At 45.7% G+C, this 24,397-nt stretch overlaps 1 protein-coding gene across 1 annotated transcript in view; it reads right to left on the reverse strand.

The window, feature by feature from the left end:
- The window catches only part of RB1CC1 (RB1 inducible coiled-coil 1), a 434,332-nt gene that overhangs the window by 146,843 nt on the left and 263,092 nt on the right, over nt 1-24,397 (reverse strand). The window contains 1 exon segment of the mRNA XM_029591270.1: nt 18,841-20,759. Within this exon segment, the coding sequence (XP_029447130.1) occupies nt 18,841-20,759 (1,919 nt within the window).

Genomic DNA, 24,397 nt, shown 5'->3' on the forward strand with positions numbered 1-24,397 from the left:
GGGGCTAGAGAGAGGGCTTTAGATGAAGCAGGCCCCGCATAAAGCGATCTACTATAGGATGAACCGTGGTGGATGCGCCAGCAACCCCACTATGGTAAGCACTGACCACACTCAAATGGACCCTAACTGAGGTGGTTTTGAGTCCAGTCTCGGAAAGTCCAGAAATGTTGGCACTGGGCAAGTGAATGGATCCAAGCCCTGTTCCCCACACCAGGCTGAGAACCTCTTCCACTTCAATTTATAAGATTTCCTCGTGGAAGGCTTCCTGAAGGTCACCAGCACCTGGGACATGTTATCAGACAGGTTCAGGAGCTGAAGGACTAGGGGCTCAACATCCAAGCTGTCAAAGCCAACGCCCAGAGGTTTGGATGATGCAGCGTGCCTCAGTCCTAAGTTATCAGGTTGGGCGCAGTCCCCAGGCTGATGGGAGTTCTTACTGACAGATCTCAAATGACAGGGAATCAGACCTGCCTGGGTCAGTATGGTGCCAGTAGAATCATGGTCCCCTGATCCCATTGGCGCTTCAGGAGAGTTCTCATGAGAAGCAGAACAGGAGACCTGTGTCCCAATGGAGGGCAAAGGCATTGGAGGCTGGGCATTCGTCCTTCCTGAAGAGGGAACAAAAGTTGTTTATTTTGCAATTGTAAGAGGCGGTGAAGAGATCCACATCCAGAATTCCCCGCAAGCGGAAAATTCGGGCTGTTATTTCCGAATTTAAGGACCACTTGTGTGGCTGGAAAGTGCAGCTCAGGTGATCTGTCAGTATGTTGAATGCCCCAGCCAGGTAAGTTTCTCGTAAGGACATACACCCTGCGACAGAGCCTAAGACCAGATCTGCATTGCCACCTGACAGAGAAGGAACAATCCGTGCCTCCCTGTCTGTTGATAAGCCACATTGCTACCTGATTGTCCATCCGAATCAGGACTGCTTTATGAAATAGCCGATCCTGAAACTTACAAAGAGCATAGCGGATCACCCAAAACTCCAGGATGTTTATCTGGCACAGAGCTTCCTAAGCTGTCCAGTACCCGTGTGTGTGGAGTCCATCCACATGTGTGCCCCCCCCCCCCAGCCGTGGGGGGAGGCCGAAGAACAAACTTGAAATGCTAACTGCGTGAGCGTTGCACCCAGAGCCTATAGTAAAACTCATCCAGCATACACCCTCACTACTTCTGTGGCCAAGGAATATTAAAACAAAAGAGACCTTTAAAAAAAATAATAAGTCGGCAAATCAACTGTATTTGAGGCCAATGTCTTAATATAAAACAACAGGAAAACTTTGAAAAATGCGATGTGTTCAGATAAACAATGGGTGAATACGCTATGAGACACGGGTAAAAAAATTTTTTTCAACACAATCTAAAAGTCTCAATACCTAGTTAAATAATTAGTTTGTTTCACAAATACCTTATAATTCTGTGAGCAAAACGTCCTGTAACCATTGCAGGTCAACCAGATATATATTGTAGGGTTGCATATGCAGTCTGCCATTTAAATCTGTATTTTTCGCGCCAAAATGATTTAAATGATTTTTTATATTTTTAATAACCTTTTAATATGTCCTGGTTTTTGAATTATGTGAATAAAAATCATATCAATTTTCAACCAGGTCCATAACGCTATTTTTGGTGGGAATTAACTGATTTAAATGCCAGACAGCACACGCATGCTTTTTGGCTGACTTGCAATGGTCACAGGACGTTTTGCTACAGAATCATAAGAGCATTGTGTTCCTGGTACATACTATTTGTCAAATTAGATATTGAGACTCCCCGCGCCTCACTCCGAATACAGCGTTTTTTATATAGGTTGCCCTTTATACTTTTAAATATAGTTGACTTGCTGATTTATTTTGTTTTTCAGCGCTCTATTGTTTGCTTTTAATAGACGGTGGTAAATATGCAGTGCCTCAGATACAGCGTAGTTGGGTGCCGAATGTTTTTTAAACCATAGGCTCTGGTCATTATGTTAACGGAGTGAGTTTAACAAGGTAGTTTTCGGTGGGCCCCGCAATGGTTCCATACAGCTTGCGACTGCGAGCCTATGGTTTTTATTTTGTTTTTTATTTTATTTTGTTTTTAGCTTTTACATTTTTATCCAATTTACATAATAGTTGTTTTTTAGTTTCACAGCAAGGAATCTGTGGGGATGGTTAATAATACACTACTCCAGCTTTATTCAAAAACCTGCTTGATCAGGTAAATACAGTTGTTTTCCAGAGTTAGACCAACGAATAACTGTCTTTCTTTTCTTTTATTTATGTATGTTTTTCTCTGTTTTTTAAGAGCTTTTTAACACAGTATATGGATTTTAAGGACACTGTATCTGCATGAGTGCTGCAAACACCGCTTTCAATATTCACAGGTAGTTAAATTTATACTTTTATATTACTTTTTATTTTTATTGTTATTTATTTTTACAATTTTTTATTAGGTACCAATTATAGATATTGCTGATACTTTTTTTTTTTAATCTTTCATATTTTTTATTTTTTTAATCTTTCATTTTTATCATGTTTTAAAATATGACAGAATGTTGAGCAATGGGAGGTCTCATTTTAATATTGATATATCAAACCTTGCTTTCTTTAAGAGCTTATTAATATACAGTAAACTGTTTTGTTTTTTTAAACATAAGATTTTTAGAAGACCATTCAATAACAAGTAAAGTTAAAATCAATTATGCATCACCTGTCTCATCACACCAGTTAAACAGATTGGCTAAAAAATATACCACTCCTGTTTTGACTCAATGCTGTTCTTTTTAATATATGATCACCAGTTGACCAGTTCAGATTCAGTTTCTTAGTCTTTGGCTATATTTGAATCAATTTTGTACTATTCAACCCATCATATCTGTGCATTTATGTGTTGTCAGTTTTATTCAATATCTTCATTTTTTATTTTTTTGTGCAGCATGGTTGTATATATGTATGTTTATTTATGTTTATATATGTTTTTTATAATGGTTTCACTTGTTTTTATGTAGCCCCTGAAGCAGCTCTGAATAGAGCGAAACTCAGCCTGAGTCGGGCTTTTTAACAATAAACTCCTTGGTGTTTACCGATCTTTTTCGTCTGGTCTCTCCAATCTGGAACAGGGAGTTCCATTCCAACCTACTCTGCCTCAAGTAGTCCTTACCACCGATGCCTCCCCCCACGGCTGGGGGGGGAGGGGGGGCACACATGTGGATGGACTACACACACACGGGTACTGGACAGCTTAGGAAGCTCTGTGCCAGATAAACTTCCTGAAGTTTTGGGCGATCCACTATGCTCTTTGGGAGTTTCAGGATCGGCTGTTTCATAAAGCAGTCCTGATTCAGATGGACAATCAGGTAGCAATGTGGTTTATCAACAGACAGCAGTCAAAAATAGCAAATAGAATGTTAAGAATTATTAGGAAGGGAATGGTTAATAGAACGGAAAATGTCATAATGCCTCTGTATTGCTCCATGGTGAGACCGCACCTTGAATACTGTGTACAATTCTGGTCGCCGCATCTCAAAAAAGATATAGTTGCGATGGAGAAGGTACAGAGAAGGGCAACCAAAATGATAAAGGGGATGGAACAGCTTCCCTGTTTAGCTTGGAGAAGAGACGGCTGAGGGGGGATATGATAGAGGTCTTTAAGATCATGAGAGGTCTTGAACGAGTAGATGTGACTCGGTTATTTACACTTTCGAATAATAGAAGGACTAGGGGCCATTCCATGAAGTTAGCAAGTAGCACATTTAAGACTAATCGGAGAAAATTCTTTTTCACTCAACGCACAATAAAGCTCTGGAATTTGTTGCCAGAAGATGTGGTTAGTGCAGTTAGTGTAGCTGGGTTCAAAAAAGGTTTGGATAAGTTCTTGGAGGAGAAGTCCATTAATGGCTATTAATCAATTTTACTTAGGGAATAGCCACTGCTATTAATTGCATCAGTAGCATGGGATCTTCTTAGTGTTTGGGTAATTGCCAGGTTCTTGTGGCCTGGTTTTGGCCTCTGTTGGAAACAGGATGCTGGGCTTGATGGACCCTTGGTGTGACCCAGCATGGCAATTTCTTATGTTCTTATGACAGGGAGGCACGGATTGTTCCTCCTCTGTCAGGAGGTGCAGATCTGATCCTGGGCTCTGTCGCAGGGTGTATGTCCTTACGAGAAACTTACCTGGCTGAGGCATTCAACATACTGACAGATCACCTGAGCTGCACTTTCCAGCCGCCCAAGTAGTCCTTAAATCCGGCAATAGCAGCCCAAATATTCCGCTTGTGGGGAACTCTGGATGTGGATCTCTTCACTGCCTCCTACAATTGCAAAATGAACAACTTTTGTTCTCTCTTCAGGAAGGACGAATGTCCAGCCTCCAACGCATTTGCCCTCCATTGGGACACAGGTCTCCTGTTCTGTTTTCTCATGAGAACACTCCTGAAGCACCAACCGGACCAGTCATGGCTAGGGCCTGGGAGTTCGCTGTTGACGGGAGTGACCCCTGAAACCAGCACAGGACATGCAAGTCCGGGTGGCTGGAGGATAATACTTCCGCTGCCAATAAAAACTTCCTGGTATTTGGTTGGGAAGATTTCCAGGCAGAGGAAGACGGGTCAGAATTACTAGCGGATAGCTGTTGAAAGGTTTCATGGTGATCCTGACCTTATCCCCAAAGAGGTTTTCCCCATACAAGGGAGGTCAGCCAACTTCTCCTGGATCACTGGACGAAGGTCGGAAGCACGAAGCCAAACCATCCTATGGGCCCTGATGCCCACAGCGGCCACCCGGGCTGCTGTTTCAAAAACATTGTAGTTGGATCTCACCTCGTGTTTTCTGGCTTCCAGGCCCTGTTGTACAACATCAGAGAATGTATTCTGTTGCTGCTGCGGCAGGCGTTCTGCAAGCTCCTGGACCTGTTTCCACAGGTTCTGGTTGTACTGGATCATGTATAATTGGTAGAAGGCAACACACGGGCAATGAGCATATCGCCCTGAAAGACCTTGCTACCTAAGGCATCCAGCTCCCAATGTTCTCACCCCGGGGGAGCAGAGGAATGGGTGCGGGAACACATGGCCTTTTTGAGAGAGAGAGGACCCGATGATGGGAGTCGCTCCAGAGAAGGGCATCGTGGCCATGGGGAGAACCAAAGGTCCCCCAGGCACTGGCTGCGTCTGAAGGGTGCCAATCAGGACGTCCAGATGCTTGAGCAAGGGTGACAACAGAGATGGTGTGGGCTCTGGCACTGGTATAGGGACTGGTGCGGGGGTGGTTCAATGCCCCATAAAGCTTGGAGCACCACACGCTGCAGTTCAAAAGATGTGATATGTTCTCATGAACACCGGTATATAAAAATTAATAAATAAATGAGGAAAGGCTGAAGAGGTTAGGACTGTTCAGCTTGGAGAAGAGACGGCTGAGGGGGGACATGATAGAGGTCTTTAAGATCATGAGAGGTCTTGAACGAGTAGATGTGACTCGGTTATTTACACTTTCGAATAATAGAAGGACTAGAGGGCATTCCATGAAGTTAGCAAGTAGCACATTTAAGACTAATTGGAGAAGATTCTTTTTCACTCAACACACAATAAAGGTCTGGAATTTGTTGTCAGAGGATGTGGTTAGTGCAATTAGTGTAGCTGGGTTCAAAAAAGGTTTGGATAAGTTCTTGGAGAAGTCCATTAACTGCTATTAATCAAGTTGACTCAGGGAATAGCCACTGCTATTAATTGCATCAGTAGCATGGGATCTTCTTAGTATTTGGATAATTGCCAGGTTCTTGTGGCCTGTTTTGGCCTCTGTAGGAAACAGGATGCTGGGCTTGATGGACCCTTGGTCTGACCCAGCATGGCAATTTCTTATGTTCTTATGTTCTTAAATAAAATAAACTCCTCCTGGAAGTCCGGTGAAAACAGGACTTCCAAGAGGGGGACGAGGCGTCACCGGAGTCTCCTCGGAACCCCAAGGTTCTCGCAAACCTTTTTACCAGCCGAGGAAATACTATTCTCCAGCCGCCCGTGCCTGCCCACCTCGGATCAGTCCCAGAGGTCGTGGCCAAAAGCAGCAGGCTCCGAGGACCCAACCAGCCCTCCAGCAGGCCCCTTCTCTAGGCTTTTTACTGGAGGCGAGGGGGCACGAGCCTAATGCCGGTTCCCCTGGTGGTCAATCCCCTGGTCGGTTGCAGGCTCCTTTGCTTTGCTCGCCGTTGGGAAGCGATCACTTCGGACAGTTGGGTCCTCTCCACTGTCCGCCAGGGATACCGCCTGAACTTAAGCAGGCTCACAGAGACTGCTCCCCCATGTCCATCATGGGTTTGCCTGCCCAAAAGGTCATCCTTCACTCGAAACTGTCCGCCCTTCTTTTAGTGGGCAAAGTAGAACCGGTCCCCCGTAGGCAGCAGGACCACGGCTTCTACTCGAGGTACTTCCTCATTCTGAAGACGAACGGCGGCTTGTGCCTCATTTTTGACTTCAGGGCATTAAACAGGTTTCTTGTAAGAGAAAGATTCAAAATGGTCTCTCCGAAGAGTAGACTGGCTTTGCTCCCTCGACTTAAAAGGGGCTTATGCCCACATTACAATTGTCCCCAACCACAGGAAGTACCTCCGCTTCCTGGTGGGGACAGCACATTTTCAGTACAAAGTGCTGCCTTTTGGGCTGGAATCAGCCCCACGCGTCTTCACCAAATGCTTGGCGGTGGTGGCTGCCTACCTCAGGTGTCACTCGGTCCATGTCTTTCCATACATACCTGGACAATTGGCTAATCCAGAGCGACTCCCGCTCCAAAGTCTTTGACACACTGGCCCTGACGGTTCAGACCTTGCAGACGTTGAGATTTGTCATCAACTTCCCCAAGTCACATCTCTGTCCGTCTCCAAGGCTAGACTTCATAGGCGCCAGGTTGGACACGGCACAAGCAAAGACTTTCCTGTCCAAGGACCGGGTTGTTTCCCCTCTCCTTGCTGGCTGCCCTCGTTCGCAACAGCAGGAGGGTGCTGGCCCGCCTACTGCTCCGCCTGCTGGGCCACATGGTGACCTCCGTTCACATGACCCCCTTGGCCCGCCTCCGCATGAGGAAATCTCAGTGGGCCTTGTGGTCCCAGTGGCGGCAGGCATCCCAGGACCTGGAGGCTCCAGTCACAGTCATGGACCCTCTCCGCCTCTCTCTACTCTGGTGGGAAGCCCTCCCCAATTTGGAAACCGGGATTCCGTTTCAGCCTGCACCGCCCCAGATGACCCTCACCACTGATGCCTCACCTCAGGGGTGGGGGTGCCCACACGGAAAGCCTGCATACTCAGGGCCTCTGGACTGCAGCCAAAGCTCGCTGCCAGATAAACGTCCTGGAGCTTCGGGTGATCCAGTATGCCTTGTGGACCTTCCAGGACAGGCTGTCCTCCAAAGTCGTCCTTATCAGAATGGACAACCAAGTTGCGATGTGGTACATCAACAAGCAGGGCGGCTCAGGCTTGTTCCTCCTCTGCCAGGAGGCAATGCAGGTCTGGGATTGGGCCCTTTCCAGAGGGATGTATCTACGGGCCACCCTGCCGGATCACCTAAACACACTGGTGGACCACCTCAGACGGTCCTTCCAGCCACACGAGTGGTCTCTGAACCTGGCGGTGGAAGCCGACTTATTCCGTTGCTGGGGCACGCTGAACATGGACTTGTTAGCCTCCCCCCACAATCACAAGGTGAGCAGATTCTGCTCCCTGATCCGGGGAAGGGCCATCCGGCTTGCGCCACATTCTCCCTTCACTGGGGGGCAGAGTCTCCTGTTAGCACACCCACCTATCCTGCTCCTCCCGAGAACAATGACAAAACTGCAAGAGGATTTTGGGGGGGGGGGGGGGGGGATCATGATCCTAGTGGCATCCTCCTGGCAAAGGCAGGTTTGGTTCCCTCTTCTCCAGGACCTGTCAGTGAGCGCACTTGTCCCACTGGGGACGGCTCCCGACCTCATATCACAGAACCAGGGCACCCTGCGCCACACGAACCTCCCGGCCTGGCCCTCACGGCGTGGATGTTGTGCGCATGATCCTCTAGCCTTTGCAGCTCTCAGATGGTGTCTCGAATGTCTTGACTGAATCCCGGAAACCTTCCACCCAGAAGTCTTACAGCTTGAAGTGGAAGCGTTTTTCCATATGGTACGGTGGTCACGGACTGGACCCAATCTCCTGTCCACTCCCCCCTGCTGGCCTCTGTCTGGGCCTGGCCTCCAAACCAGCTCGGTCCGCCTACACCTCAGTGCCCTCACCACCTATCACCAGGGTGTTGCCGGTGCGCCCGTTTCGGTCCAGCTTCTTGTCGGACGCTTCATGCGGGGCCTCGTTCAGCTGAAGCACCCACTTCGACCCACAGCTACCCTGTGGGATCCGTTAATACGGCATCCGTTTGAGCCTCTCAAGTCTTGTGACCTGAAGTTCCTCACCTGGAAGGTCATGGTGCTCGCAGGGTCAGTGAGATCCAAGCCCTGGTCACATACTCTCCCCTACACGAAGTTCTTCCATGATCGTGTGGTGCTATGTACACATACAAAATTTCTGCCTAAGATGGAGACTGCTTTCCACACAAACCAGTCCATCATCCATCCCATGTTCTTCCCACAGCCTCATTCCCATCTGGGGGAACGTGCTCTCCACATCCTGGACTGCAAGTGGGTGCTCACTTTCTATTTGGATCAGAGAGCAGCCCATAGGCATCCACCCAGCTCTTCGTGTCGTTTGACCCCAATAGACTGGGCGCAGCGGTGGGGAAGCAAACCTTGTCAAACTGGCTAGCGGGTTGCATCACCTTCTGCTTTGAGCAGGCAGGCCTCCAGCTGACTGGCAGGGTGAACGCTCACTCTGTGCGGGCCATGGCGGCATCAGTGGCCCATCTGTGTGCGGTCCCTGTTGCTGAAATTTGTAGGACCGCGACCTGGAGTTCTCACCACACGTTCGCGGCTCACTACTGCCTTGACAGGGATAGTCCCCAGGACAGCGCTTTTGGCCAGTCTGTGCTGCGCGATCTATTCCAGTCCTGAACCCAACTATCTCTCATCATGCTCTCTGTGGGACCAGACTGCCCCCTGTTTTGCCCCACAGCGCCAGTTGTGTTCATTTTTTCATTTCATTTCATTTATTAAAATTTATTAATCGCCTAACACAAACAGGCCTAGGCGATGTACAATAAAAACATACAAAATAAAAATGTCATAGATGTAATCAATCATACACTGATACGATTCCTCCTGTAGCTGCGCCACAGGAGGCATCTCACCTTTTTCTGGAGGCCGCTCCGAAGCCAGGGCCTCGCCTGAGCAATTGTCCGGATCATGCTCCACGGCCTGGGAGGCCTTTGGTGCTGTTTGGGGCCTACTCGAGGCTTGCTCAACTGAAGCCTGGATGCTGTGGTGTGGACCATGCCCTTCTTCTAAGGGGCGGGCTCGCGGCTCCTCTCCATTCTTATGGAGCCAGCAAGGGGCGGACCATCTGGACTCCTCCCAGGGAGTTGCCTGCTCCTGGGGTACAAAAGCTTTGCTCCAGCACTCATGCTGGCCTTGCATGGAGTTACATGTCTCTGGATGTCTCCTCTTCCAGCACTCTGTCAGGTCTCATTCTTCATTGGAGCTCCATGTCTCGTCTGCTTCCTGTGTTCCATGTCTTTGTCTCCTGAAGTCCCTTGTCCAGGCTTCCTGATGTCTCGTTTCCCGATGTCTCGCTTCCTGATGTTCCAGGTTTCCTGATGTTCTTCTCCTGTGCCTTCAAGTTCTCCTGATCTGCCAGCTCCTATGGTTCTCCGGATGACGCTCGCTCCGTCATTGGAGTCTCCTCGCAGCTGGATCCATTTTCTGTGCTCCTGAGTTCTCCTGACCTGCCAGCTCCTATGGTTCTCCGGGTGACACTTACTTCCTGTAGCTGGATTTGTTTCCTGCGTTCTTGAGTCTTCCTGACCTGCCAACTCTTGCGGTTCTCTGGGTGACACCGGCTTCGTCACTGCAGTCTCGCCTTGGCTGGATCCTCTTTCTGTACTCATCCCGCTCTCCCCGTGGTCTGTGACCAGCCTCTTCAGGCTGTGTAGGGCACGCAGTGGGATAGGGTGGTCCGTGACCAGTCCCGCGGGTGGACTGTGTAGGGCGTCCTGAGAGACAGTGCTAATGTCTACCTTCCCAGCTTCTCGTCTCGTCTACAGCACCTTGTTCCTGAGTCTACGCCTACAGTACCTTGTTCCTGAGTCTACGCCTACAGTACATTGTTCCACAGCCTCTGTCTACAGTTCCTGAATTTTCGTTGGCCCTTGCCCTGAGTCCGGCCTGCTGCTTCTTACCGATCCTAAGCAGCAGGTCCGAAAGGGCTGGGAACAGTCGGAGGACTGTTCACATACCAACATCACAATGTTGGAAGCACGCAGGTCCGGCAGAGGGTCACCTTGTCTTCGCCCATGCTGGGACACGCCGCCAGCCCTCGGTTCGGTCCTGGATTCATCTGGGATCGGGCCGAGGCCCAAGGGCACACTAAAATCCCTCAGCTGGGCTCGCTCCCAAGCATTCCCCCTTACATGACAGAATGCAAGGCCTTACAAGGCCGCCCGCTCACAAGACAGAATGCAAGGCCTTTTGAGGCCATCCGTTACATAACATACACTTAACACACAAAGACCTTTAGTTTCACAGAAACTAAAATAATCAATACCTAACCAGAGGTAAACTAAGTGACCATTAGCACTATATCCCTTATGATATACCTTACAGATAGAATTAAGGATTAATCTCACTTGAATCGCTCTAACATACATTAAAGGCACGATGGAGCAAATACTCTTTCAATAGATGTTTACATTTTTTTACGTCGTCTAAGGACAGGAGTTCAAAAGGAATAAGATTCCACTGAGCTGGTGCAGCAATAGAAAATGAGGTCCCTCTAGTGCAAAACAAATGTGCTTGCCGCACTGATGGTATTTCCAAGAGATTCAACTGGGAGGATCTTAAACTTCTCACAGGTTTATAAATTCGCAACAATGCGTTTAACCAATATGAAGAATCCGTTGGCACCTTGTTTGGCTACTGTGGGTCTCTCTGGTCAAATGGGGCAGTCTGGAGCTCTGTAATCATCCACATGTGAGGACTATCATCCTGCTTGTCCTAGGAGAAAGCGCAGTTGCTTACCTGTAACAGGTGTTCTTCTAGGACAGTAGGATGTTAGCTCTCAGGAATCCCGCCCGCCTCCCCACGATGTTGGGTTCACCTTTGGTTTGATGTGTCATTTTTCTCGCTCGTATTTTTGCTATATTACGAGACTGAAGAGGGTCCTCGCATGGACATGTGGATAGCAGCAGGCTGGGCATGCTCAGTCTGCCAATCAAAGTTTCTAGAAACTTTGACAAAGGTTTTCCGTGCCGGGCCCCATCAGATGTCGTCACCCACATGTGAAGACTAACATCCTGCTGTCCTAGAACACCTGTTACAGGTAAGCAACTGTGCTTTTTCAGTAAATGTTCTGTGAATGTGTTTCTGAGTGTTCTGTGACTGAGATTGTTATGAGGTCACTGTCCCCACTTACCCTCAGGGAGTATCTTTTGGACAGGGTATTTGTCTATAGACAAGTGGAGGATTTCCTGGCGGAGGAAGGGCCTTCGGAGGGGCTGGCACAGAGTTCTGAAGAGTATCATGCTGATCTTTCAGCTGCGCCATGACCTCTTTCACCTTATCCCCAAACAGGTTCTCGCCTATACAGGGGAGATCTGCAAGCCTATCTTTATTTTATTTATTTAATTCTTTTTAATATACCGATGCTCAAGACCAAGTCTTATCGTACCGATTTACAATAAACTAAGGGGTGAAACCAGTTAACACAGAAAGTGAAAGTTACATTAAAACAGGGAATGTAGAACAAGGCCGTTTGAAGAAGAAGGGAAAGATTAAACAATTTCTAACTGGAGAGTAAAGCAGATAAGCCGGGAGCAATTGCTTACATAGTAAATATATACAGTTAACATAGCTATTTACACAGTTATTAGAGTTATTCGACTTGAAACATTATTTGAGTGAGCAGTTCTAGCAAAACAGTTCCATTGTGAGGCAGATAGAGGACGCAACCAAGGAGTGGTGGTCCGTGCATGTTACCATAAGGTTCTTCAGCGATATGCTTGGGTGAACAGTCATGTTTTCAATTTTTTTCTGAAGGTGAGATGACAATATTCCTGGCGTATATCTGGTGGGAGAGAGTTCCAGTGATGAGGTTCAGCAGTTGATAGAGCTCGTTTTTCAATGGAGTTGTGTATAGCGGATTTGTTAGGGGGAACCTGGAGGGAGCCTCTGTATGCAGATCTGGTTGCTCTTGATGAAGAGTGGAGTTCGAGGGGTATGGTAAGTTGGAGAGAGGATTGCTGATATATGGTTTTGTGAATGATGGTCAGTGTCTTGAAGAGTATTCTGTAGTGGATGGGTAGCCAGTGTAGTATTTTTAGAATCGGTGTGATGTGGTCCATCCGGCGAGAGTTTGTAAGGATCCTGGCTGCAGCGTTTTGCAGCATCTGAAGAGGTTTGGTAGCGGAGGCAGGGAGACCAAGCAGAAGTGCGTTGCAATAATCAATCTTTGAGAATAGTATGGCTTGAAGGACTGAGCGGTAGTCATGGAAATGTAGGAGAGGTCTTAACTGTTTTAGGACCTGTAGTTTATAGAAGCCTTCTTTAGTGGTGGTATTAATGAATTTTTTAAGGTTCATTCTGGAGTCTAGAGTGGCTCCAAGGTCTCTCACTTGGCTTACTAGTGGTGTAGTTGTGATGCTGGCTAGGGGGTTATTATCATTGGGGGAGATGACCAGAAGTTTGGTTTTGGACGTATTGAGAACCAGGCTGAGGCTCGTGAGAAGGAGATTGATAGAATGAAGGCAGCTGTTCCAAAAGTTTAAAGTGTTGGAGATGGGATCCTTGATGGGGATTAGGATCTGCACGTCATCAGCATATATATATCTTGAACCTCTGGCCGGAGTCCTGAGGCACGGCGCCAAGCCAACTGTCTAGCGCTGATGCCCCTGGTGGCCAGGCAGGTTAAGGTTTCGAACACGTCGTAGGTAGACCTCATCTCGTGTCTACCCGCCTCAAGGTCCAGCATGGCATTGGCTGCAAGAGATTCCTGCTGTTGCTGGGGAAGGCACTCCGCAAAGTTTTGAACCTGTTTCCACAGATTGCGGTTGTATTAGGTCATGTATATCTGGTAGGCCGAGTACGGGCCACCAACATGGTCCCTTGAAACATTTTCCTTCCTATGCCATCGAGCTCCCCATGTTCATGTCCCGGAAGAGCAGAAGCATGTGTCCAGGAGCATCTAGCCTTCTTGCGTGCGGACTCCACAAATGCTGACTGGAGGGGGAGGTGCTGGCATTCAAAGCCCATGGCCTGTTGCACCAAACAGGTAGCATCGGCTTCCCTGTTAATCGGAGACGACGACACCCGGCGTTCCCACATACGGAGGAGCTCCTTAAAGATATAGTGGACTGGCACCACCATGATTTCCTTGGGAGCACAGATGAAGTGGAAGACCTCCAGCATCTTGTGGTGGGTATCCTCTTCCGACAGGAGCTGGAAGGGGATGGCCTCTGTCATCACCCGTGCAAAGCTGCCAAACAACAGGTCTTTGGGCAGAGACAGACGCCATTCCTCCGGTGGGGAAGGCTCCGAGAGAGGGGTGACTGAGAACTCCAAGGATGAGTCCAAAGAGTCATTGCCCATGGGTCATAAGGACCCTTCGCCTCGCTGGGGCCCAGGCACCTAGGGAGGGGTCCATGAGGGGCAGCGGGCCTGAGCCCCAAGGGCACTGGAGGCCACAGGGGCACCGACGGCATTAATGGAGCCCCCAGCATTGAGGGTGGCATTGGCCGTGGTATGCAGGGGGGGGGGGGAAACTGGCGGTGGCCCGGGGAACTGCAGGCAAGATTGCCCGGTCCCTGAGGCCTCATCCTCCTCAGAGGACCCGGGAATCGGGATCGCTCCAGTGGAGGGCGTCAGTGAGGCATCGAAGGAGTCTCATGCTCCTGTTGCGTCGGTAGGGCACTGAGAAGGAAGTCCAGACTCTCCAGCAGGGGTGCTAGCATTGATGGCAGAGGCTCAGGCACCGGTATAGTGGCTGGTGGTGCCGGCAGCTCAACGCTCTGTAGCGCTTTGAGCACTGTCGACTGCACACTGTGGTCCAGCTCATCCTGAAAATCCTGAGTAGTCAGGACTGAAGGAGAGGGACAAGGTGTCGCTGGCACATCCTCAGAAGGTTCATGAGGTGGCATGGCACCCTGCACCTAAGCTGGTGAGAAACGCCTAGGGTTACCGGGGGCACTGGAGGATGGGACCTCTGGTGGCCAGTGCCGCTTCGATGGCGACTTGGCAGCCGCTGATGCCGCTCCGAAACCAGAACTGTGATGAGACGGTGACCGATGTCGATGCTTCCTGGATTTCCGGTGCTTGGCCTGGTCTTTCCCGGCGCTGAGGAATACAAGGACCCCGAGGTTAGCAGGAGGGGAGAGACCACCGAGGATCGATCTCCCTCTCCCCGATCCTTAGGGGTACTGGATAGTGAGACCGCCAGCGGAAGAGATGGAGATGGTTCCCCATGGTCCTTGGGTGTTGAGGACACCGAGGCTTAAGTAGAGGGTTTTGAGGACCCGAAGAGCTTCTCCATTTTGTCCAGGGACATTCGATGCCCTTTGGGAGTCATTTGGTCACACAAACAACATCCTAGGACGTCGTGCGAGGCCCCCAGGCAGAGGATACATACCTCATGCAGATCTATGATGGATATGGTCCGTGGGCACTGGTGGCACCGTCGAAAACCTGATGCTATCGAAAAAAGAGGCTGGCGCATGGTCGGTGACCGATGAGCACCACGGTGCAGAAGTCAGGAATCGACCACAAAGAATGAAAAAAAGAGGAAACAAAGGTACCTACCGAACGGAGGAACCAAATGCGAAGGGGGACCTGACGCAGAAAAACACCCGAAAAAGTTAAAACAATTTCAAGGAGTTAGTGCTCCACCACTGCGAGACTACTGCACCGCGGAAAAAAAGAGATTGAAGGGGGACCTTGCGTGGATAGCAGCAGGCTGAGCATGCTCCATCTGCCAGTCAAAGTTTCTAGAAACTTTGACAAAAGTTTTCCATGCCGGGCTCCATTGGATGACGTCACCCACATATGAGGACTACCATCCTGCTTGTCCTAAGAGAATACTGGAATCTGACAGCAACTCTCTTACCTGGGTCACTAATCAACCACAAAAACACAGTGCTAATAAACTAAAAAAAAATTATTAAAAATAATTTACCCTCAAGTCCATCTGGGAAGCCATAGAGGGTTTGGGGACAGCTATTATTTCTCAGGCTTCACCTTTGTAACAGAAGAAAATGAATTTGGAATTTCATATTTTGGCCTTAGAAAATTCCAAGAACTTAATGACTACACATATCTGAAGTCCAAAGTAATGTAACTCATGTTAAAAACTTGCAAGAAAGTTTGTTCAAAGACAATATATTTCTTTTTAACGAAGTGGAGAGTATGGAAAATTCTCTGAGACGTTGAAATTTGCGCTTTGTGAATTTTCCATGTGTGCCCTTGGCCACACCCACGGATACGTTTAAAAGATATATGTTTGAAGTTCTCAAGATCCATAAATCCGCACTTTCACCTATTGCTAGGATTTATTATCCGCTGCCCTCTAAATGAGAAGCTAAGCCTAGAAGACCTCAAGAACTTTCTCCTATACGAACAAGTCCTTGGATGTTACTACTTTATTGGAAACTTCTGATACTATGTCCGCTAAACTCTCTACATGGCTAGTATCTTTGGTCCTGGACTCTGACAGAGATTGGCTCCTTAGGATGTATTTTAGACATCATAGTGATACTTCAATGCAAGATTATGCAATTTCTGGATTTGGCTAGATCAACCCAAAAGAAAAGGAAGTCATTTCTTTTGATGAGATGCAGGGTTATACAAGTTGGGGGCTCAGGTCTTTTTTTTAAATTCCCCTGCAAACGTTGTGTTAAAGATAATAGTATTATGTTGGGGTTTTTGTTTTGTTTTTTTTTAACTGAGCCAACTTGCTTTTTTTATTGCTGATAAAGTTGTATCTTCAGATCCTACTCTTTCTGTACCTAGAGTTCCAGTGCATTCTTTGATATCTGAAGCTCCAGGTTTAGCTGTTCTGTTTATTGTTTCTTATAAATAGTATTTGGGTTACGTTTTAGATTATGATCTTAGTTTTCCTCACATCATGGATTTGATCTATAGCTGATTATTAACTTGTTCATGTTCTATTGGATATTTCTTTAGAATTTTTGTTTTTCATATCAGTTTGTGATTTCCTTTTTTCAAATTTATCTTGTATGTAATTTGAAACAGCATAAATAAAAAAATTTGAAAAAAAAAAAGAATTTACAGTGAGCTCCAAAAAAGGACTGAAAATCTGCAAACAACAAACAGGGAAAAAGAAAAAAAAATTTCACAGTAAAACTAATTGATTTAGTTTGGCTAAAGAGTTAAACACTGTCAGGCTAAGGCACAGGTTAACCTGTTGTTGGATGTGCGTCCATAACCCCTAATGCAATAAGGGGATTAGTGCATCCAAACACGCATTCAAACCAAGGCGTATCTAATAGTGCTCCATCACATGTAAATGCCATGTTGATGAGGCAATTAGCTATTACCCTCCCCCTCCCCACAATGTATAAAATAACCGTGTGCCTGACGTGCACATTTTAATCCTCAAAAATTAACTCTAGCCCTATAGCTGGCATTAAGTTTTGAGGAGCCCCAAAAGCTGAACTGAAAAGCAGAAAATACTGTTGTGGTTTCTCAGACTTAATATTGTGGCAATATTAAGTTGGAGGAACCACAGAAAGCAGCAACGTGAAAAAAAAAAGTCTTGACGGCAGTCAGGTTAGGAAAAAGGATGCTCAATTTATGACCGTCCATTTTCCTAACCCATGGCTATGCACGGGTTAGGAAAATGGACACTTGTAAAACTGAGCATCACAGTTACTTCTCTTGAGCGCCCGATACCAAGGAGACGCTAGGGATGCGCAATTTCCCCTTGCGCCTCCTTTTTAACACAGAGGCTCATTTGCCTACTCATCACGCTCCCAGGAGAGGTGGATATATGTGTGTTAGGAAAGCGAGCACTCAATCATGAGTGCCAGCTTTTCCAGCGCAGATATTGATTGGCCTGTGTATCTTTCTCGGTCAGATCTGAGGGTCCCGAGTATCGTTTTGCTGTCAACACACAGCTGTATATCCCAGCTGAAGTGATCCTCCAACTGCCACAGCTGGCTCCTCTCACAGAAGGATGTCAGCATCTGTGATGCCAATAGCTCCTTCTGGATCAGAGATTAACCATGTCAATTCTTACTAGCTCACAGAACACTGTGCTATTATGCTGCTACCTGCTGTCTAACTTAAACATCATCAGGGAAAGAAAAGTTTCTCACAGTATAAAAGTTTCTCACAGTATAAAACATCATCAGGGAAAGAAAAGTTTCTCACAGTATAAAATGGCAGACAGTGTTAATAGTTAAAGCTCCTGCTTTGCCACAACTTATTCCTTTATCTACTGGATATTGTCATTTTACCATGTTATAACTTGAGAACAAAGCGCTAGTACACTTCGGTTAAGAGAACAGAATTAAGCATTTCTTTAAATAAAATGCATTTTTGACCATGACTCTAAACTAGCTGGATTTACAAGTGCTACTAATGTGATGATTACCAGCCCTTCTGAGGCCCAAAGGAATCATGTCCATTGTATCCCAGGTCACTTCTGACTGAATCCACCTTAAATCTTAAAACATGTCAGGGTTAACATCTCAGCCTCAGTGTGATGCTAGGCAAAGACTTTGTAAATAGAAGGAAAATATATTCTTTGCTTACATAGTCTTGTGCTCTTAAAGGTAGATTTTTAAAATGGCGAGGAGGCGTCCATGTGCATGTGGTTCCCAGCGCGCGCACATTGATGCCCGATTTTATAACGTGCACACCAACACGCGCATGTTAGAAAATCAGCTACCCGAATGCACGCCCGATTTTATATATTTTCTTGGCAAATGCCGACTTGCGCGCATGGGGGGGGGGGGGTGTTCATTTAAAAAAAAACCAAAAACGTGTGATGATATGGGCCTTTCCCCAGTTCCCTCCCAGTCCATTCCAATAAAGAAGCAGACTGAGAGGGAACTTCCTACACCCCCTACCTATCCTTCCTGCCTTTTCCCCTCTCCTCCTCGACCTCTAAAGCCCCTCTAATAAGTTTTTTTTTCCTATACTTTCCTGCTCTCCAGAGCAGTAGTAAGTAGAGCGCACCGGCTGGCTGCATGCACGCACTGTCCCAGCCGGCCCCCGCCCCCTGCCGGCCCCTTTTATAGAAAACGTTGTTGTGCACATACAGAGAGATGTGTGCGGCCCGGCGAAGCGCATATCTCCCCATTTTGGCGCACACCGGGCTTTAAAAATTATCCCGTTAGTTTAAACTGTTGTCTAATTTGAAAGGTGAGTACTGTACTTATTATATACAGTTTAAGTAACAACAATCTTGCTTTGTATAATGCATGTTAAGTAAAAAAAACTTAACCACCTTGTTTCTAATATTTGAGACAGAGTTACAATCAAATTATTCACAAATTTAAATGCAATGTGTTTAATTCAGCGCAACAAGCATAACACTAAAAAAATGCAATTATTTCATTATGCAACTAAAAAGCATGTTGCAGCAGACAGGGATAAGCTCATGCAGTTGGTATGATAAAGTATTTTGTATATGAAATATTTGTAACAAATGGTACCTCATACAACTGAAATTTTGGATGCATGCATTTATCTTATTATTGATCACAAGTAGGCAAGCACCTTAATTCATACCTTTGATTTACTTGATTCTCAAGTTGCTGTATTTTTTCTAAAAGATTTTTTTCAATAGCTTCTTTCTGTAATTCAAACTCTTTCAGGGCAACTTGAACTGCTTCCTGCTTTTCACAACAGAATTTTTGAAGTAGAACCTGTTTGTCTTGCTCTTGAGAAACCAATAAGTGCTTTTTTTCCGCTTCAGTTTTAAGGATAGCAGCTTCATAGTTTTCTTTCTGTTCCTGGAGTGCGATGCCTTCCCCTTCTTTTTGTTTTTCAAGTACTTTCAGTTGCTCCTCTAACTTGCTCATTAGTTCTACTATTTGTTCTTGTAATTGTTTCTCTACTTGTGATGTTTGTTGATGTAGAGAGGTTACCTTGTTTAGTTCAGCTCTAAGCAAAATTACTTCCTCTTCATGCCTGTTCACTAACTCTGAAATGCATTGGTCTTTTTCAGTTGCCATTAAAGTTCTTAGTTCTGCTAAGCCCACTTCAAACTCATCATTATTAACCTGAATCCTCTGATTTAGTCTTCTTATCTCCTGTCTTAAACTCTCAGTTTCTTCTTCAATCTGAGACTTTAAGCTTTCTTGTTGCTGGGCTTTAAGTTCCTCCAACAGCAATTTAATGTCATCCGTTTCTGCCTCTTTTAGCGCCAGTTCAACTTCTAACTTACATCGCAAATCAGAAAGTTCAGAAACTTTAAGTCTTAACTCTTGCACCTGCTGCTCTTTTTCATGAAAAACTAAAACATGAGATTCTTGCAACTGGTTAAGCTGTAGTTGATTTTCTTTCTTTATTTTCTCCAGCTGTTCCATTTGTTCAGTTGTTACCTTTTCAAGTTCCTGTGCATGCCTGAACAGCAGGTTCTTTTCCAGTTCCTTTAAATGAGTCTGTTCTAAACTCTGAAGCTCTTCTTTCAGAACTCTTATTTTCTCATCATTTTCAATATGAAGCATCTTTAATTCTTCTAATATCTTTTCTCTTGACTGTTTCAAATTCTGAAGTTCATTACATTGATCTTTCACTGTGTTTTCCAAGTCAATCAATTTCTGATCTTGTTCACTGTGCAAGCACACAAATGCTTCTTTTTCATTCTTTACTAAAGCAAATTCATTGTCTTTATTTTGCAAGATTTCCTCAAGATCTATTAAATCTCCTTTCAACTTGCTTATCTTTTTATCTTTTTCTTCTCTATCCTCATGTAATGTTTTAAGTCTATTTTCATATTCATCTTTTAAAATCAACAATTCTTTCTGATATTTTTCTTTTAAAGTTGTTTCAATAGAAATATTTATTTTTTCAATAATATTTCTTATTTCTAATGATACACATTTTAAAGTACTAGTAAAATCACACTGTTCTTTTTCTACAAGTGTTCTGAAGTGACACAAGTCTTCCTTGATATTTCTCAAACTGAACTGTGATTCCAAAGCAGCAACTCTACATTTTTCCATGAAAGTGTTCAAAGATACATTCTCTATGTAATCCTCCTTAACATAATCTTTTGTGACTTGCATGCGTCGATTGTCTATAGCATTGATAACTGATGAGTACAGTGATTCTACCATCATTTCTGGACTCTGCGGATCACTTATTACATTTGGAGAAGCAGGATTTTCTTCTATGACAAATTCATTTACAGCTGACATAAAATCAGATTCTGGACTCTCTGCAAGTGAGTCCAAGTCTAAAGATCCTTGCTTAAGTGCCTGCTCTATGTTTGGATGAACAATTGTTTCAAAATCAAAGGTATGGGCATCAATGCTATCTGGTGACAATTCTTCTAGTGGAGCTGGGAGGCTAACAGGAGGACATAGGGGACCCTGAAGATTGAGTGATGAAGGTGTTCTAGAAGAGGTAGCAGCTGTAGCTCCTGCTGTACTTTCCAACGCTGGTGCTGTAACAGGTTGTGGTGATGGCTGACTATTAGAAGCCTGAAAGTAATAAATAAGAAAAGCTTACAAAATATGGAAACTATACATTTTATTATGATATTGTTACTCAATAAAAAATGAATATTAACATTAAAAATCTGCATTGTATTAGCTTTTATAATCAAATTTACATTTAAAAAAGTCAACATTCAGGTCAAGTTTTTTTGGGGGGAACAAAAATAAACATTACAAGGAGAAGGCAAGTAAGGAAGAAAATTAAGCAAAACTCTCCACAGAGTGTATCGCTCCATGGTGAGACCGCACCTTGAATACTGTGTACAATTCTGGTCGCCGCATCTCAAAAAAGATATAATTGCGATGGAGAAGGTACAGAGAAGGGCTACCAAAATGATAAGGGGAATGGAACAGCTCCCCTATGAGGAAAGACTAAAGAGGTTAGGACTTTTCAGCTTGGAGAAGAGACGGCTGAAGGGGGATATGATAGAGATGTTTAAAATTATGAAAGGTCTAGAATGGGTAGATGTGAATCGGTTATTTACTCTTTCGGATAGTAGAAAGACTAGGGGGTACTCCATGAAGTTAGCATGGGGCACATTTAAAACTAATCGGAGAAGGTTCTTTTTTACTCAACGCACAATTAAACTCTGGAATTTGTTGCCAGAGGATGTGGTTAGTGCAGTTAGTATAGCTGTGTTTAAAAAAGGATTGGATAAGTTCTTGGAGGAGAAGTCCATTACCTGCTATTAAGTTCACTTAGAGAATAGCCACTGCCATTAGCATGGAATAGACTTAGTTTTTGGGTACTTGCCAGGTTCTTATGGACTGGATTGGCCATTGTTGGAAACAGGATGCTGGGCTTGATGGACCCTTGGTCTGACCCAGTATGGCATGTTCTTACCTTTAATTCAGAATAGTTGGGGGCAACAGTCTATCAAGATAAACTAAGTTTTTCCGTGGTGGGCTCCATCCTCGATGTCACCCATTTGTGAGGACAACCATCCTGCTTGTCCTGTGAGAAACTATATTTCCAGATAATCAAAGTTTCCCCTTTGCGGGTGCCTCTCAATTCCCTACCCCAAATAGCATAATTCGACCCCCTCCATACCACTCCCTGTGGCCCAGTCTGACTTAGCTCTTCTGTTACCTACTCTTCTAGCTGCCAATACCTCTCCCTTCCATGTGACTCACAATCTCAGCTACTTAAACCACATTTAGATTTCATCTGTGGAGCACCATGCAGTTCAAACAGATGAACTGAGACTCTTAACATTGAGTGGTTCAGGGCCTAGCCCCAAATCTGTGCAGCTTCTTGACAAAGGAGATACGAGCCCGTACCTCCTTGTTTGTTGATGTACCACATGGCTACTGTGTTGTCCGTTTGGATGAGAACAGTCTTGTGTGAAAGGCAGTCCTTGAACGCATGTAGCTCATAACGTATAGCTCTAAGCTCCAGGAAATTGATTTGAAATGTTGCTTCGAGTCTTGTCCAAGTTCCTGGAGTTTGGAGAGTGTCTATGTGTGCTCCCCAACCCAAGGTGGATGCATCTGTAGTTAAGGTTATCTGTGGGACTGGTTGTTGAAAGGGTAGGCCCTTGCGCAAATTGTCCTTGTTTTCCCAGCAGAGTAGAGAAGAACGTAGCTGGTTGGTTATTTGAATTAGAGAATGTAGCGGTTGAATGGCTTGGATCGATTGTGATCGTAATGTCCATTGGGTTACTCTCATGGCGAGCCTTGCCATAGGAGTGACATGAACCGTGGAGACCATATGGCCTAGTAAGGTTAGAAACTGATGAGCTGTTGCTTGTTTCCTTGAGCGAATCGAGTTTGCCAACAGGGATAATCTTTCTGCTCGATCTTCGGGTAGAAAGGCTTTTGATAGGATAGTGTTCAAGTCCACACCTATGAATTGAAGTAGGTGAGATGGAATAAGGTGGGATTTTTGATAATTGATGAGGAATCCCACAGAGTGAAGTAGGGAAATTGTTCGATTGAGAGAGGTGAGAGCTCCCTCTTGAGAGTGACTCCTGATGAGCCAGTCGTCTAGATATGGAAAGACATGCACACTTTGCTTGCGTAAATGTGCTGCTATTACTGCCAGACATTTGGTGAATACTCTGAAAGCAGAGGCAAGTCCGAATGGCAGTACTTTGTACTGGAAATGTTCATGACCTACCATGAAGCGCAGATATTTTCGATGAGGAGGACATATTGGAATGTGAGCATAAGCGTCTTGAAGGTCCAGAGAACAAAGCCAGTCTCCTGTTTGAAGAAGTGGAAGCATGGTGCCTAGAGAAACCATCCTGAACTTTTCTTTTTTTTAGAAATTTGTTGAGATTTCTGAGGTCTAGGATGGGATGTAGGCCTCCGGTTTTCTTTGGAATGAGGAAATAACGTGAATAGAATCCCCTTCCTTTCTGAGACCTGGGTACCAGCTCTACAGCCCTGGCTCTCAGAAGGATGGATAATTCTAGTTGTAGTTGAAGCGTGTGATTTTCGCTGAGATGAGAGTGACTCTGTGGAAAATCTTGGGGAATTGAAATGAAATTGAGTTGATATCCTCGGTCTATTATTGACAGGACCTATTGGTCCGATGTTATTGATGTCCAATTGTTGTAAAACTTGGATAGTCTGCCTCCCACTGGTAGTTCCGGCTGAGGATTTGAGTAAAGGCTTCGTTCTCTGGATGTAATTTCAAAATCCAGTAGCAGGTCCAGTTTGCGGAGCTGGTTGGGGCCTAGCTGTTCTCTGTTGCCTCGGCTGTGGTCTTTGCTGGGGTCTGGAAGGCCTAGGTCTGGATGCAGGAGGGTAATAACTCCGTTGTTAGTAGAAAGGCCGTCTGGTGTCTCTTCGTGGAGGTCTGCGGCTAGTATGTGTGGAAGAATCATGTGGGAGGGAGGATAGCTGTCGTAAAGTTTCTGTGTGTTCTCTTAATTGAGACACAGCATCCTGTACCTTGGATCCAAATAAGTTGTCTCCCAGGCAAGGGAGATCGACTAGTTTATCCTGCACCTCTGGCCTTAGATCTGAGGCTTTGAGCCAGGCCCACCTCCTGGAACTGATGCCTGACGCAGCAACTCTTGAAGCCGTCTCATAGCCATCATAGGCGGCTCGGACCTCATGCTTACCGGCGTCTAAACCTTTGTTTATAATAGCTTGTGCAGCTTCCTGGTATTGAGTAGGAAGGGATGGAACAAACTCCTCTATTTGTTTCCAGAGGTTTCTCTGGTACTGGGTCATATATAGGTGGTATGATGAAATTCTGGAGTTTAGCACTGCACCTTGAAAAACCTTACAGCCCAGTTGATCCAGGAATCTATTGTCTTTACCTGGAGGTATAGATGAGTGGACCCTTGTTCTTCTGGACTTCTTTTGCGCCGATTCTACAACCACTGAGAGGTGGGGAAGTTGTGTTTTTTGATAAGCTGGTGTGGAGTGTACAAGATAAGTAGTATCCACCCTTTTATTTACCACAGGAACCATGCAGGGATGCTCCCAGAGACGTTGCTATAGTTGCAATAGGACATCATGGATAGGAATTGCAACAGTTTGTTTAGGAGGGTCGACAACTTGGAGTACCTCCAAAGTTTGTTGTCTGGCATCCTGCTCTGCTTGTAGTTTGAAAGGGGTGGAATCTGCCATCTCCTGTACAAAAGTTGGAAAAGAAAAATCCTCCAGAG

Source organism: Rhinatrema bivittatum, chromosome 2 (genome assembly GCF_901001135.1).
Source record: "Rhinatrema bivittatum chromosome 2, aRhiBiv1.1, whole genome shotgun sequence".
In the NCBI taxonomy this organism is placed as follows: domain Eukaryota; kingdom Metazoa; phylum Chordata; class Amphibia; order Gymnophiona; family Rhinatrematidae; genus Rhinatrema; species Rhinatrema bivittatum.